Source organism: Mytilus californianus, unplaced genomic scaffold, assembly GCF_021869535.1.
Source record: "Mytilus californianus isolate M0D057914Y unplaced genomic scaffold, xbMytCali1.0.p SCAF_4, whole genome shotgun sequence".
NCBI lineage: Eukaryota > Metazoa > Mollusca > Bivalvia > Mytilida > Mytilidae > Mytilus > Mytilus californianus.
In genome coordinates, this window is record NW_026262690.1 from 78,718,033 (window position 1) to 78,734,015 (window position 15,983).

General features: G+C 32.2%; 1 protein-coding gene across 8 annotated transcripts in view; it reads left to right on the top strand.

Moving 5' to 3' along the window:
- The window catches only part of LOC127738574 (dynein axonemal heavy chain 6-like), a 136,123-nt gene that overhangs the window by 43,173 nt on the left and 76,967 nt on the right, over window positions 1–15,983 (top strand). For all 8 annotated transcript variants that reach the window (XM_052249867.1, XM_052249865.1, XM_052249869.1 and 5 more), the window contains 17 exons: window positions 294–523; window positions 983–1,173; window positions 1,706–1,786; window positions 2,214–2,372; window positions 2,707–2,828; window positions 3,575–3,746; window positions 4,014–4,118; window positions 4,441–4,547; window positions 5,028–5,099; window positions 5,962–6,049; window positions 6,999–7,249; window positions 7,643–7,874; window positions 8,421–8,689; window positions 10,411–10,677; window positions 11,007–11,184; window positions 11,544–11,774; window positions 14,952–15,179. In XM_052249867.1, the coding sequence (XP_052105827.1) occupies window positions 294–523; window positions 983–1,173; window positions 1,706–1,786; window positions 2,214–2,372; window positions 2,707–2,828; window positions 3,575–3,746; window positions 4,014–4,118; window positions 4,441–4,547; window positions 5,028–5,099; window positions 5,962–6,049; window positions 6,999–7,249; window positions 7,643–7,874; window positions 8,421–8,689; window positions 10,411–10,677; window positions 11,007–11,184; window positions 11,544–11,774; window positions 14,952–15,179 (2,983 nt within the window). The remainder of the gene's footprint in view (window positions 1–293; window positions 524–982; window positions 1,174–1,705; window positions 1,787–2,213; window positions 2,373–2,706; window positions 2,829–3,574; window positions 3,747–4,013; window positions 4,119–4,440; window positions 4,548–5,027; window positions 5,100–5,961; window positions 6,050–6,998; window positions 7,250–7,642; window positions 7,875–8,420; window positions 8,690–10,410; window positions 10,678–11,006; window positions 11,185–11,543; window positions 11,775–14,951; window positions 15,180–15,983) is intronic.

The window sequence follows — 15,983 nt, forward strand, 5'->3', positions numbered from 1 at the left end:
TTTTACAATGATATGGGATACACTGTATAATAATAGTTAACACTATTGCAATGATATGGGATACACTATAAAAGTAGTCAACATTATTACAATGATATGGGATACACTATAAAAGTAGTCGACATTTTACAATGATATGTGATACACTGTATAAAAGTAGTCGACATTATTACAATGATATGGGATACACTTTATAAAAGTAGTCAACATTGTTGGAATCATATAGGATACACTGTATAAAAGTAGTCAACATTGTTGCAAATATATTACATTTTGCATGTCTTTTTATCTAGAGAATACCTGCTAATGGACAGATCAGATGATAGCAGTGCCAAGGAGATACAAGCAGCTTTACCAGAGGTAGAAAGGGATCTTACATTAAGAAAAGCACTATGGACTTCAACAATGGAATGGAACAAGTTAGAGAAACAATGGATTAATACCTTATTTGATGCATTACAAGTAGAAAGTCTACAGAAAAATGTCAGCAAGTTTACACAAACAGTGTATATGTTAGAAAAAGGTAATTTTATCTTACCAAGTCATTGTAATAAAACAAAGCGATAAATTATTCATACTGTATTAAAAGTAATGTTTTTTATTTGAGTGAGTATTTCATATTTCTGAGCTTGAAGTATGAATATTTACTATCCCCTCACCCATTAAGATCTAAAGGGAATAGGAATTTTATGCTCTGCCTACAACAGTAGGGCTATTTATATGTTTTCTGGTGTGTGCACCTGTCTCATATAATATTTTGGTTACGGTAGTTTACCATGAAGTTGTGGTCAAATCACTTTGAAACTATGTACCTATGTTTGTTATGATGTGAACTTTTAAAAGTATACCCCAAATTATGGTTTTGACCCAGATTTTAAGGTCTAGACTTGGCAAATACCATAATGGAATTTCATACAAAAATATATTCAAATCCTGTTTATATAAGTACATGTTTTACAGTAATAATTATATTTTTGCATAGGATTACCACACAATGAGGTTGTCCCTCATCTTAAGGAGAAAGTGATGGAATTTAAACAGAGTATGCCAATCATTACCAGTCTGAGAAACCCATCACTGAAACAACGTCATTGGGATGAGATAGAAAGAATGATTGGAAAATCTATTGTAAAAGACAAGACATTTACACTTGGAAACTTAATAGAAATGAAGGTAAATCTACATAGCTTTTGATAGCGTATACACAGCTGACTAGTTGCATGAAAATAGATTAACATAGAGGGTCGGGAAATTTTGTTTCACAAATTTCTTATTTTTCAAAGCTTGACATTCAGGTTTCATATTCAAGCAAATTTCCAGACAGTTCCAGCTTTCATATGCATCTGAGAGCTTGGAATTAATGAAGTTTTAATGATAAATGTTGCATCTGTTTGATTTGAGAAGCAATAAATTTGATTTCCAAATTATAGTCCCTGTAATAAACACTTAGCTAGTACAACTTAAAGTAAAGAATATGTTTTAAAGCAAAATAATCTTGTCTAGATGTGTACATTAATTTATGACTTTGTATATATTTTGGAGCCCAAATATGTGCTTTCAAGTATAACATTATTTTGGTATTTTAGTGCTATAGTACACTCATGACTGAAAATTTAAAGTCATTTAATACAAATAAAGAATATTTTGAATTTTGAATAAAAAGTTTGACTTTAGTATTGACATTTATTATTAATCTGTTTTCCAGATAATAAAACTAAAAGATAAGATTCAGGATATATCTACAACAGCCAGTAATGAAGAAACATTAGAGAAGATGTTGGATAAGGTAATTTTATCTTATCTTATTTTTTACTATTTTGATTATCATTAAGGGTAAGCTGTCTAATAGAATACAATAGTATTTATTTGAAAAATGAATACTTCTTTCCATTTTTCACCTGTATAACTTTATTTGAAATCAGAAATCTGTAAAGGAAATGGTTGAATTTTTTTTGAAGTAAAGTTTTGCTGAAGTAAAATCATCATCCCCATAAAAGACCAAGGGATACTGTAATGCTGTGGTCTTTCCATCTGTGCAAACATATTGAATGTCTGTCAATTATATCTTTGAAGGAACTGTAGAATTCCAGTATTTCATCAAATTGTCATGACTTAATAAGAATAAAGTTTGTATACACAGAATAGCTCCTGTTTTTGCACCTTTTATCAATATAGTAAAAAGTAATAAAAATTGAAAATTTGTGAATTTGTAGATCATTCAATTATGGCAAAAAACAGACTTCCGTACTGTACCACAGCCAAGTAGAGACACTTATATTATTGGAGGTGCTGATGACATCATGGCACAGTTAGAAGAAAGTGCAGTAACCATTGGTACAATTAGAGGATCTAGATATGTATCACCAATTAAGGTAGGCTGGTTATCTATTAGTTCTGAAAACATTTGATTTATTTTTGTGAAATACACAATTTTCAATAAAATCATTGGCAATTGTTTGACATATATTGTTTTTCTAAGAGACAGTTAAAGACAGTTTTATTTGCAGCAATTCATTTGGAAATTATGAAGCAATATATTTTGATTACATCAGATGCATAAATAGTATATTTTTATATTGATCTTTTGTTTAAACTTAAAAGTTTGATTCATTTATTATTTTATATTTATAATGTAATAACTTTAACTTAGGATAACAGTAAGAGATGTGTTGTTTTAAAACTTCATTAAAAAAAATTATACCATAGGGTCAAGTAGAAGAATGGGAAAGAAAGTTGTTGGTATTTGGACGTACCTTAGATGAATGGTTGTCATGTCAGCGTACATGGTTGTATATTGAGAAGATATTCCGTGCTCCTGACATACAGAGGTATCATTGGATAGATATTATATACTTATAATGGTGACACATTAAATAAAATTAAGTTCTTTTTTGCTTCAAATAAGAGATTAATTCAAGTTTGATCAATTAAACACTACATAGAGCCAGCTGATGTTTACTACTAATTTCAGCAGATCAATTATTTTTTTTTCATTTTTCGAGTCAGACCTGAGTCTAATCTATCTTGCTCATTGAAATAAAAGTTATGAGAAAAAAAATCAGAAAGTGTTTGTTTTAAATTCAGATATTTTTCCATGCAATCATTGAACAATGGACGCAAATGCGAAATTAGTTATTGCTATTTCAGGAAATGCTGCTACAAATACTGCAACCAAAATTTAAAAAAAAGGGTTTTCATTATATCGAAAACATTGAAAACATCTCTGAATTTATAGTATTCTGGCTATATGATACCACCTATGCAAAATACTGTAAACCAACTAATTTTTGCGACTTTTGCAAGTTCAAAAATAACGCGAATATAAATGGTCGCCAATATGTAAAACTTGGATCTTTCCTTAGTTAACTACATCAAGTAAATTTAAAGATCACGTAATTAAATCGCAGCAAGGTGAGCTAGATAGGGCTTAATGCGAAATAAAGTATCTGCGAAAATAAGTCAGTTTACAGGATATCTTTATTTGGGTTCAAAATAAGATTTTAAGATATTCTATATTTCATAACAAACAAAATATGATTGTACTTGAAGTAACAGTTAAATTTTTATGTTTTAGACAATTAAAAGGAGAATTTAAGATGTTCATGCAAGTAGACAGAGCCTGGAAAGATTTAATGAGGAGAGTAGAGGATCGCCCCAATGCTATTAAGAGTGCCCTTACACCTGGAACACTTGAGACTTTACAACAAAATAACTTAACACTCAATATTATACAGAAAAATCTAGAGGTATTTTGTGATTGTATTTTATGGTTGCATATTTAGATTAATTGATATATAGTACATTTAAAACACAAATAATTCATCTGTAGATTACAATCGAGAAAAGTTTAGAATATGAAATTATGTAATTAAAAAACATACAACAAATAAAAATCATAACATACCTATGCAGTAGAAACAGTTGTAAAAAGAAATTTGGAGAAAAAAAAAGAAATTTAAACTAGAAGAGAATAAGTCTTATTTCAAGGAAATCTAATTTTATCTTTTATTAAGGACCATCTTGAGACCAAAAGATTTGCCTTCCCTAGATTTTACTTTCTCAGTAATGATGAGTTGTTGGAGATCCTGGCCAACTCAGATAATCCAAATGCTGTACAGGTAATTTACATAGATATCAGAAAATGATTTAAATGCTGTACGGGTTATTTACACAGACATCAGAAAATGATTTTAATTTAGTACAGGTAATTTGCATAGATTGCAGAAAATGAATTTATTACTGTAAAATGTTTCGAATTTAAATATTGATTGTTTACTCTAGTTACAGAATAATTTTGACAATTAACTGAACAGTAGTAATTTCCATCATTGTTTTGAGGTGAAAGAAAATTTTTGTTTCAAGCTCATATCTGCTTATTGTTTTGATTATATTTTGAATATGTAAGAAACACTGGTATATCAGATATTTCTTATATTTTAGCCCCATTTGGGTAAATGTTTTGGAAATGTCAAATCTTTGGAAATTACTGGTGGAATTGTAAGGAAGATGATTTCTGATGAAGGAGAAGAAATAGAAATGCCCAAAAAGTAAGTATAATGTCTTCATTTTATGTCTGCCTGAAATTCTGTAAGAAAGTACTCATGTACTGAGGAATTATGCAGCACATCTTTTATTTCTTAGTCCAGATAGTGTTTGTGTTTCCTTTACAAAAACTTTGACTGTGACACGAACAAACCTGTTGTAATTTTTGATCTGAATGAATTATGGGATATGTTAGAGCAAAACATGGACTTTGCAATATATTTTCAAATGGGGTAGGGTTTCAGAAAGGTAAACTGTCAGGTTGGTCATGGTAAGGTCTAATTTGGTGTTAGGTCTCATTCTGTGATGACACAATCAAGGAAAATAGGACAGGAGTGTAGCTACAACGTTGGAACATATCCATGTAATCTATGATGATTCTCTCATTTTCCATGTAGAAAATATTATTTCATTGTTTACCTTTTTTATGATTTAAAAAATATTAATAGCAAGAATGAATTATAAACTTTTTTTTTCATTTTCAGTCGTATCAGAACAGGAAACACTCCTCAGTGGCTTGTTAGTTTTGAGACAGTCATGTTTGAAACTGTGAAAAAGTAAGTTGAATATGTAAAGCAGAACCACTGATCCATTGTTATTTTTCCACAATCTTTTAACCCTGAGTAAATTCAGTGAGTATCTCTTTATTTTGATGATAAAAAAAAAGTTAAGGTTTATTCATATTGTAAATTAATATGAGTTAATTATTATTCTGAAATCATTTCCATAGGAACAATCAGTCTTTCAAATTTCCTTCAGTCAATTATTAAACTTGAATTTTGAGTTTTTGGTCAACTTTTGATAGGTTGCTTTAATAGAAAATAACTTAGTATTTTTTTCATGATATCATAACTTGTTTGAGCTGTGTGCATTGTCACTTTAAAATTATTTCATGGAGAAAAAAAACAAACATTGTTGCTTCTTGTATTAAAATAATTATCAGGGAAACCTTTATTAGGGCCCAGCCTAGTGGCAGGTTGCCCTATAGTGATCAGTTTGTCCGTCCGTCCACACGTAACAAATTGTGTCCGCTCTATATCTAAAGAACCGTTACAATTTCATACTTTATACTTGACATGTATATTAATCAACACCAGAGGGTGTGTCATAATGTTTGTACAACTTCCTAGGTCAAAGTTCAAGGTGAGCGGGGCCCACAGAGATGGCTCCCATCTCAATGATGTCTAGTTGAAGCAATTATTGATCATAATTTCTATACTAACTTTGACTTTCTGTGTATCCAAGTAAACTTTAGAAAGATGAAACAAACCAGATGATAAAATTATGGATTAAAAAAAAACAATGCTTTAAAAATAAAAGTATACAAAAACAAGGTATAATTAGGACAGCCTTTTTTAATGGTAATACTGTAATATTGTGTTAAGACAATTTTCCGCATCACCTTGTATTTTTTTACAGACATTTAAAGAAAGGAATAAGTGATTGGGACAACTCAGATTTGTCAAGATGGGTTCTAGAACATCCTGGACAAGTTGTTTTAACTGTGGTAAGTATATTGAACAGTAAAAGGTGAATATGAGATCCATTTTACATAGGGAGAGAACACAGATATATATGAAAAATAACTAGTAGTTTGACATTTGAAATATTCCAATATTATAATTTTTAATGGTTAGTTGATACTTTTTGTAATATCTTTGAATAATCCCTTAATTTGAAAGAACATTTGACTGTTGGATTTAAAAAGATTTGTTTATTTTTTGTGATGATGAAGAATGCAATATGGCTAGAGTGGGTGGCGCATATTGGCCTTGGACACATTTTCACCGTTTTGCTATTTCTTCTGTAAAATTTTTGTGCCTTTACCCAATACTTGCCTAAATAGATGGAAAAGGCTGTTTGTAATGTTACAACTGTTGATATTCCTCTTTACCCCATTTCCAAGGTTATTCACACATATAAAGAAATACGCAGGTGTTTTTAAACGATTTTGGCAATTATAAATGTAAGATTTATATGGCAATCATGCGCAGTCTTAACGTAAATATTTGTGAGAAAAATCGTATAGGAATGATCTCTCAAGCTAATTCATGTTATTGCAAACATTCGTTTTTATAGTATACCAGGATAATGAGGATGGTCATATCATACATTGCGGCGAAAATGTGTCCCCCATGGTACACGAACAACTTGATTTCCTCTTGAGTTGCGTTTGTTTTTAGAACATTTAACCAATGTTTTGAAGATGATTCCTTTATCAAACTTTTTTTCATATAGTTAAATTTCTGAAACCTACATAAAAAGTTCCAAATATTCGAATGTAGGTCGGATGTAAGTGGGAATGTACGAATTATGCGGGAAAATATGGGTCACTCACTCTACAGTTGCCAAAAAAGATTTAGACTTTTTTTCTGAGATTTCTGTTTGAAAAATTCCATTTGTTTTTTTCATTAAGAAAACTCTTCTCAGATGACAATTACATTTTACAATCACAGGTTCAAATAATGTTGAACAAAGATGTAGTGAAATGCTTTGAACAACCTAACCCAATCACAGCTATCACAGAGGTACAGAGTAATCTTATCAAATCATTAGAACAGCTAGCTGGTGTTGTGTCCCAGAATATCAAAGGATATCAGAGAATGAGTATAGAGGCTTTACTGACCATCAACGTCCATAATAGAGATATACTACATACTATGATAGTAGATAAAGTTACCTCAAAGGAGGACTTTGATTGGAAAAAGTGAGTAGAAATTAGATGAAAATTTACATAGTTTATCAGTAAAAGGAGGTATAGAGTAATGTTAATAAGACAGCAACCCAAAATAAAAGGTTCAAATCCAATGGTTTTCATAGAAATGTCAGTCGGCACAAATACCCGCACTCATACTGTAATTGAATATATGAATATACAAATATTTGTAATAGTTTATCAAAGTATGAGAATCATTGTAAATTTATAATAAATTACATAAAAAATTGTGAATTCACATTTTTCAGCATGACCATCTGCTCTTGAAGGGGTTAAAGTTGAAGCTGCTGTTGAATTTATTAAAAAAATACATATTCATCTTATCATTGGAGAACAAAATATTGATAGTTTTTAATTTTTAAAACATAAACATTTTCTTTTTAGACAACTGCGATATGAATGGGATGAACAAAGTAATCACTGTCAAGTGCTACAATCCAATGCACAGTTTAAATATGGGTATGAGTACCTTGGATGTTCCCCTCGTCTGGTTATTACACAGCTGACAGACAGATGTTACCTTACATTAACTGGTGCTATGCATTTACATCTTGGAGGATCTCCTGCTGGCCCTGCTGGTACTGGTAAAACTGAAACAGTTAAAGATTTAGCTAAGGTAAGATTTAACTCCCATTACTTATGTCTTTTTCTCAAAGTTGTGGTTCTGTAACCTTGAAAATTTAGCTGAGGATATACTTATCTCCCTTTATTTATCTTGTGGTTCTGTGACCTTGAAGATTTAGCTGAGGATATAATTATCTTCCTTTACTTATGTCTTTTGCTCAAACTTGTGGCTCTGTGACCTTGAAGATTTAGCTACGGTTAGATTAGTCTCCCAATATGTACATCTTCTTTCTCAAATTGAATAGAAACGTGTGGCTCTGTAACCTTGAAGAAAAATATATATAAGAATAGCTATTGATTTGCATGTTTGCTATAAAGAAGTTGGTAAAATGGGGATAAGTACACCAAGGATTGGAATATCATTGTCTTTATATAATAAATGAAAAATTATTTTATTCATTAGATAGATCAAGTTGAAACACATCAAAGAAGTACTTTTTGCATTAAAAAATATTTAGTAAAAATAGGTTAACACAGGTCATGAAAACAATCATTTATAATTCTCTCTATGTAATGATGCTTCCTTCTTCTTTTACAGGCTATGGGTAAATTGTGTGTTGTGTTCAATTGTTCAGAAGGACTTGATTTTAAGACATTAGGGAAGTTTTTCTCTGGATTGGCGCAGTCTGGTAGTTGGTGTTGTTTTGACGAGTTTAATCGTATTGATATAGAGGTATTATCTGTTGTCGCTCAACAGATTCACACAATAAAAGCTGCCAAGGATGCTCAAGCTCCCAGATTTATATTTGAAGGAAAGGACATCAAACTTGATATGAGTTGTGGATACTTTATTACAATGAATCCCACGTAAGTTTTTTTAGACATAGAATTGAAACAGTAGATCCCTAACACACTAGAATTCTGATCTTTTCATGTTGGTAAGGTACAAGAAGGATGTCTGCATCCTGGATATTAGAATTTTCATTTTACTTACTGTTCTTATTAAGATTTACAACGAACAAAATGAATTTTTCAAGCACAGTAGATAAACTCTTAAAGTATTAGGATCTACATTGTTTTTCAGTAAAGGAAGCAAATCCATTTTCTGAGTTAATGCATAATTAATTGGCACATTACCAAATATATGATAGACCTGTATAATAGTTTTTGTCGAGCCTGCGACTTTTGTCGCAGAAAGCTCGACATAGGGATAGCGATGCGGCGGCGGCGTTAGCTAACTTCTTAAAAGCTTTATATTTTAGAAGATGGAAGACCTGGATGCTTCATACTTTGTATATGGATGCCTCATGTTACGAAGTTTCCGTCAGTCACATGTCCAATGTCCTTGACCTCATTTTCATGGTTCAGTGACTACTTGAAAAAAAAGTTCAGATTTTTTGTAATGTTAAATTCTCTCTTATTATTAGTAATAGGATAACTATATTTGGTATGTGCGTACCTTGCAAGGTCCTCATGCCCGTCAGACAGTTTTCACTTGACCTCGACCTCATTTCATGGATCAGTGAACAAGGTTAAGTTTTCGTGGTCAAGTCCATATCTCAGATACTATAAGCAATAGGTCTAGTATATTCGGTGTATGGAAGGACTGTAAGGTGTACATGTCCAACTGGCAGGTGTCATCTGACCTTGACCTCATTTTCATGGTTCAGTGGTTATAGTTAAGTTTTTGTGTTTTGGTCTGTTTTTCTTATACTGTATGCAATAGGTCTAGTATATTTGGTGTATGGAATGATTGTAAGGTGTACATGTCTAGCTGGCAGGTGTCATCTGACCTTGACCTCATTTTCATGGTTCAGTGGTCAAAGTTAAGTTTTTGAGTTTTGGTCTTTCTTTCTAATACTGCATGCAATAGGTCAGCTATATTTGGTGTATGGAATGATTGTAAGGTGTACATGTCTAGCTGGCAGGTGTCATCTTACCTTGACCTCATTTTCATGGTTCAGTGGTCAAAGTTAAGTTTTTGAGTTTTGGTCTTTTTTTCTAATACTATATGCAATAGTTCAACTATATTTGGTGTATGGAAATATTTTATGATCTATATGTCAGTCACGCAGGTTTTATTTGACCGTGACCTCATTTTCAAGGTTCATTGCTCAGTGTTAAGTTTTTGTGTTTTCGTCTGTTTTTCTTAAACTATAAGCAATAGGTCAACTATATTTGTTGTATGGAAGAATTGTTAGCTGTACATGCCTGCCTAGCATGGTTCATCTGACCTTGACCTCATTTTCATGGTTCATTGGTCAATGTTTAGTTTACTTGGTTAATGTTAAGTTTATGTGACAGTTGTAATAAAGCTTTATATTTAGGACTATCAACATAATATCAATGATTAGTAAAGAAGGCGAGACATTTCAGTGTGTGCACTCTTGTTTTACTATGAAATGTTTTCTTTTTTACAGCTATACATAACAAGTGGAGTTGCCTGACAATAATCTGGATATGTTCAATGCTTTAATGATTTATTATACCTTTATCTTTGTAATTTTGCAAAACTTGCAGAGTAACATTTCAGTTTGTAAACTAATTAGCCATAATGTTGCCTAACTGTGCCTATTCTGTCTTTACAGCTATGCAGGCCGTGTAGAACTACCAGACAATCTGAAGACCTTGTTTAGACAGGTAGCCATGATGGTACCAGACTATGCACAGATAGCAGAAATCATGTTGTTTTCTGAAGGCTTTAGATCAGCTAAGCCTCTGTCGAGGAAGATAGTACAGTTATATAACTTAGCCAGTAAACAACTGTCACAACAAGATCATTATGACTTTGGTATGAGAGCAATTAAATCTGTTCTGGTTATGGCTGGTCATGGAAGGAGACATGCTCAACATAAGTAAGTACATATGTCCTTAAACTGTAATCTAGCTTATTCTTGTAATTAGGGCTAATAGATACAGTTTTCCTATATTCAAATCTGCATATGTTGTCTAAAAGGCACAAACTAACATTTGTAAAAGATTTAAGAATCTGCAATTGTAGTTTGACTTTGAATTCTCAGAAAAATGGTCATCAGTTTTGAAAATACAGTCCAAACACTCAAAAGGGCAAAATTATCTGTTTGAGACTTTTTGGTTAATCAATGAAAATTAATATTCAATGTTTAAAAAATGAATCCAGAGTAGTATTAACTCCTGAATAATATGCCACATGTTTGTTTTACAGAGAGGATCACATGGACAAAGTGATGACAGAGAATGAAGAATCCTACATATTGATGCATTCCTTACAAGATGCTAACATACCTAAGTTCTTGGCTGAAGACGTTCCATTGTTTAAGAGTATTTTAGATGATTTGTTCCCAGGAATTACACCTCCAGACAGGGATTATGGAGTACTGGAAGTAAGTTTCACCTGTTTTGACCATTGTTAGCAACCCAACTGTATTTTAGGGAGAATAACTTCTACTTTTGCTTTTTTTTCCAGTAGGAAAAAATTTGGAGAAATGCTGTATTTTTACATGCATTTAAATATTCTTTTTGTTGGGATTTATTTGATCCAGGGAAACAGATTTTTGATTGGGGAGAAATATTTATTTCTTCAGATACAAGACAATGATTTGTATGCCCTTGCCTTCTTTTTATATTTGTTATATAAAAATGGCTTAAAACCAATTATAATAAATCTTGGAAAAGAAAACAAGGTCAGTTAAAAAAATCAAATTTGCTTGTGTAGTTTCAATAACAATTTATCCCTTTCCAGAGAGCAATCAACATGGCTATTAGAGACCATGGCTTCCAGTCATGGAGTAACCAAGTAGATAAAGTGAAACAGTTTTATAACCAGATCATGGTCAGACATGGTATCATGTTAGTGGGGCCCACAGGAGGAGGTAAAACAACAATCAGAAGTATTCTTCAGAAAGCATTGATACTTCTCCCAACTATCACCCCAGCTGATCAAGAATCAAACAAGAAACAAGGACATTATGTGGTAAGTGTAAAGTTTTCCAGAAAGTGAAAAGTGCATTCTGGGAGTAAAAGGAGAGTGAATGGTAAGAACCATTATTTTGGAACTGAAGTGAAAAAAAAAATGTAAATCCTGTCAAAATTATTTTCTTTGTGAAAGGAATGGGATAACACAAGCTGACTGTTTCAAAATAAATGTAGCAATTATGATGCCACAATGACACCATAAATGTCCAAACTTGCTTATTTGACAAAAAAAAAGTTCAATTTAAAGGACATAGCAAAGTTTCTTTTTTGGGTTAGGCTGTTGCTTGTATCCAAGCAAATTAGAAATATGTTATTAGTGGTATTGGATTGACAGATTTATCAAGGATCTACTGAAAGTTGATACTTCATAAATTTGATTCTTGATTTTATTGTCTTGCCTTGACGGAGTCAAAAAGCGAGACATAGGTATGCTGTTTCCGGCGTCGGCGTATTAGTTTGTGATTAGGTCTAGTTTAAGGTGAACCACTAGTGGTTGGTCAATAATATTTGGTATGCAGTTGTATAAGCATTGGCATATCTCATTTCCTTGGAGATTATTTGGCTATGCCTCCTCGGTTATGGTCGATTGACTTTAAAACTTTTGCTTAGTTTACATGTATTAGTTTGTGATTAGGTCAGTTCAAGGGGAACCACTAGTGGTAAGTCAATGATATTTGGTATGCAGTTGTATAAGCATTGGCATATCTCATTTCCATGGAGAATATTTGTCCCGCCCCCGCAGTCATGGTCTATTAACTTTGAATCTTTTGCTTAGTTTACATGTATTAGTTTGTGATTAGGTCAGTTCAAGGGGAACCATTAGTGGTAGGCCAATGTTAATGGGTATGCAATTGTATAAGCATTAGCACATCTCATTTCCATGGAGAATATTTGGTCTTGCCCTCTCAGTCATGGTCTATTGACTTTGAAACTTTTGCTTAGTTTACATGTATTAGTTTGTGATAAGATCAGTTGAAGATGAACCGCTAATGTTAAGTCAATGATATTTGGTATGCAAATTTATTCAGTGTTCCAGCTAGGATTTCAAAAGGGCAGTGAGCCAATCATGAAAAGGGCACTTTAGCACGATGATTGATATTTCAAAAAGGGCATGTCAAACATTGTCTTATGTTAACTGCAGGGGTTTCAGCTAGGAGTTTTGAGGGGGTTTAGTCACTTTTGCGCTAGATGAAAATCAACCTTATTTTGGGTAACAGTATTGAAGGGACCATGCAAGGACGTATATTACTAGCTCAGTCTTCCCTAGTACATTTTTTATGCATAGTAGGTCTAAGGTTAAGTTTCAATGCAGAGCGCAGCGGCGTTTTGTAGAATTATTTTTATTTCATTAGTGAAATGAATTGTGCATGCCAGTTAAAATACTACACTAGATCTGCAATACAGTCAGGAACAATACCTTACATTTTCTCCAGGGGCCAACCTGGATCCCAATACTTTTTTCCAAGGGCCCAGTAGAAATTTTAAGGCCCTACCAGGGTATTTTTACTACAGGTACATACTTATTAATAGTCTTGAATGTTCTTATAAAGGCAATAATATATGTTTGAAATGCCTAATACATGTACATGTAGCCCAGTGTTTCTGATTATGGTAGAAATAATAAATGAATTATAATAAACCACATTGATTTTTTCAGAATTAAAATCCATTTAACCATGTCTTTTCAGACTATTAAACTTATATTTGTAATATTATATATAAAAAAATGTATAAAAAATCCTCCCCCCTTTTCCATTTTACACACCCCTAGATGTAGAGTATTAAAGTATTATCAGTTTCACCCCAAGAAAGTATTCATTTTTAATGAAATTATCTTAGCAGTTAATCAAAATGAAAATCTTACTGTCTATAAATAACAATGAAATGTAACTGTTTCTTGTTAAAGGGGTTTTCTGAATTTTCCCGCCAAAAAAGTACATGGCTTTCAACAAATGTAATCAAAGCAGTCAATTTGTGATCATGGATTACAGCTTTAATTAATTTGATTTGGATATAGATATTAAATGAAAGGTACAGTCAAGCATTGTTTTTACTTTCTTCTGGATTATAACTAGTTTAAAAGACCAATTTAAAAACAAAATCTTTTGACATATAAAACAACCTACGATCTACGGATACATCAAACACAAATTGTCATCTTTTGAGAAATATTAAAATTGAAATGCTGACTGACCGAATTTTATGAGAAAAATTATTACAATGGTCAATTATGAAGTTTAATTAACGGATTAATGACCCATTTGATGTCGATATGCGGATTATCTGTAATCACAACTTATTACACCTGCTGTAAATGTTAATTAGCTGAGGGTCATAAACTTGTCATAAATATGAAGACAGGTAGAATAATTGTATTTTCATCAATATATTACGGCAATAAAGGCATGGACTTACGAAAAAGGGCAGGGCGTCTTAAAAAGGGCACAGGGCGGCACTCGGTAAAGGGCGGGCGGACTGCCCTGTGAAAACGACCTAGCTGGAACACTGTTATTGGCATTTGCAATTCTCATTTCCATGGAGATTATATAGCCCCACCCCCTCATCATGGTTCATTCACTTTGAAACTTTTACATAGTTTACAAGTCAACGTTGTGTATACGTTTATTGAAAGGGAACGACTTATGATAAGTCTATGGCATTTGGTATGCAGTTGTATTAGGATTGGCACATCTGATTTCCATGGAGATTGTTTTGCCATGTACCTTCAGTCATGGTTCATTGACTTTTAATATTTGCATAACTTACATGTTAAAGAATGGCTATTTTAATTTCAACATTTGAATTATCCAAATTACAAAAAGGCGAGACATATCTCTGTGTTAACAGTTTATTACTTTAAGGGGACAAAAAAGCATCTTGTGTTATACTTCTGCTTACTAGTAGTTTATTTTCCTTCATGTGTTAGTGCAAAAGATATTTTCACAGGGGTAACACAAAGCTTTTATGCATTTAGTGAATAAAATTAGTACAACTGAAGAAACATTGATTTAAGTTTTTGTAAAACAAATTATTTTTCTCTACAAACAATTAACTTTTACTAAATTCACTTCAAGAAATATTTAATGAAATTGTGTTACTGCAAATATTTTGATTTAAAGTTGTTAATTTTAAAATGAAATTATTGTTACTGATGGAATTTTGTTGAAATTTGCAGCACAACAGATCCAAGAAAGGCCATGTAGAAGTGTTTCAGGTGAATCCTAAATGTGTGACATTGGGTGAATTGTATGGTGAGGTAGATTCCAATACTCTTGAATGGCATGATGGATTGATAGGTTCTGCTACTCGTAAATTTTCCTCTGATCCAAGCCAACTTAAAACAGAAGATGGAACATCAACGAGACCTGTGTCACGACTCACAGCATTATCTACACCTAATCCAGTAAGTTAATATTTAAATACTGTAAATTTAAAAGTTTTTGTGATATTCATATTCTAAAACTTGCAACAGGTTAGGTTTCTCAAAAATAAAAACTGACATTTTGAAAATGATAGCATTATTAGTGTGCAACATTTCCAGAAAATTGCAACAATAAACCTCACATTTTTGTCAGTTATTCATCTGGTAATCTGACTGTGGCTATGTTCTAAAGTATTTGTATTAAGCTTTGAATTTTAAAAATATGACAATCTTATCTTCATAACAGATACCTTAAAAAAGTCTGAAGTTTCTCTCTTGAAGAAATTTTCATGACTTTGAAAAAATTCATGTTATGTTTGAATGATTAGATGCTCTTTTCATTTGCTCTCATTGACATACATCCCAAATCGTCTTTTATAAAAAAAAATGTATCATGTGCTTTATAAAGCTTCCTCTAGTCATACATGTGAACCTCCCGACGGGAGTACAATAATCCCGTTTTCAGGGGTCTCCTCCTATCCTCTTGTTGAAGAAAAAAAATCCTGTGTATAAAATATTTCATGGATGAAAATTTTCAGGCGCCATTTTTGTCGAGCCTGCGACTTTTGTCGCAGAAAGCTCGACATAGGGATAGTGATCCGGCGGCGGCAGCTAAATTCTTAAAAGCTTTATATTTTAGAAGCTAGAAGACCTGGATGCTTCATACTTTGTATATAGATGCCTTATGTTACGAAGTTTCCGTTTGTCATATGTCCATTGTCCTTGACCGCATTTTCATGGTTCAGTGACTACTTGAAAAAAAAGTCAACATTTTTGCCGAGCCTT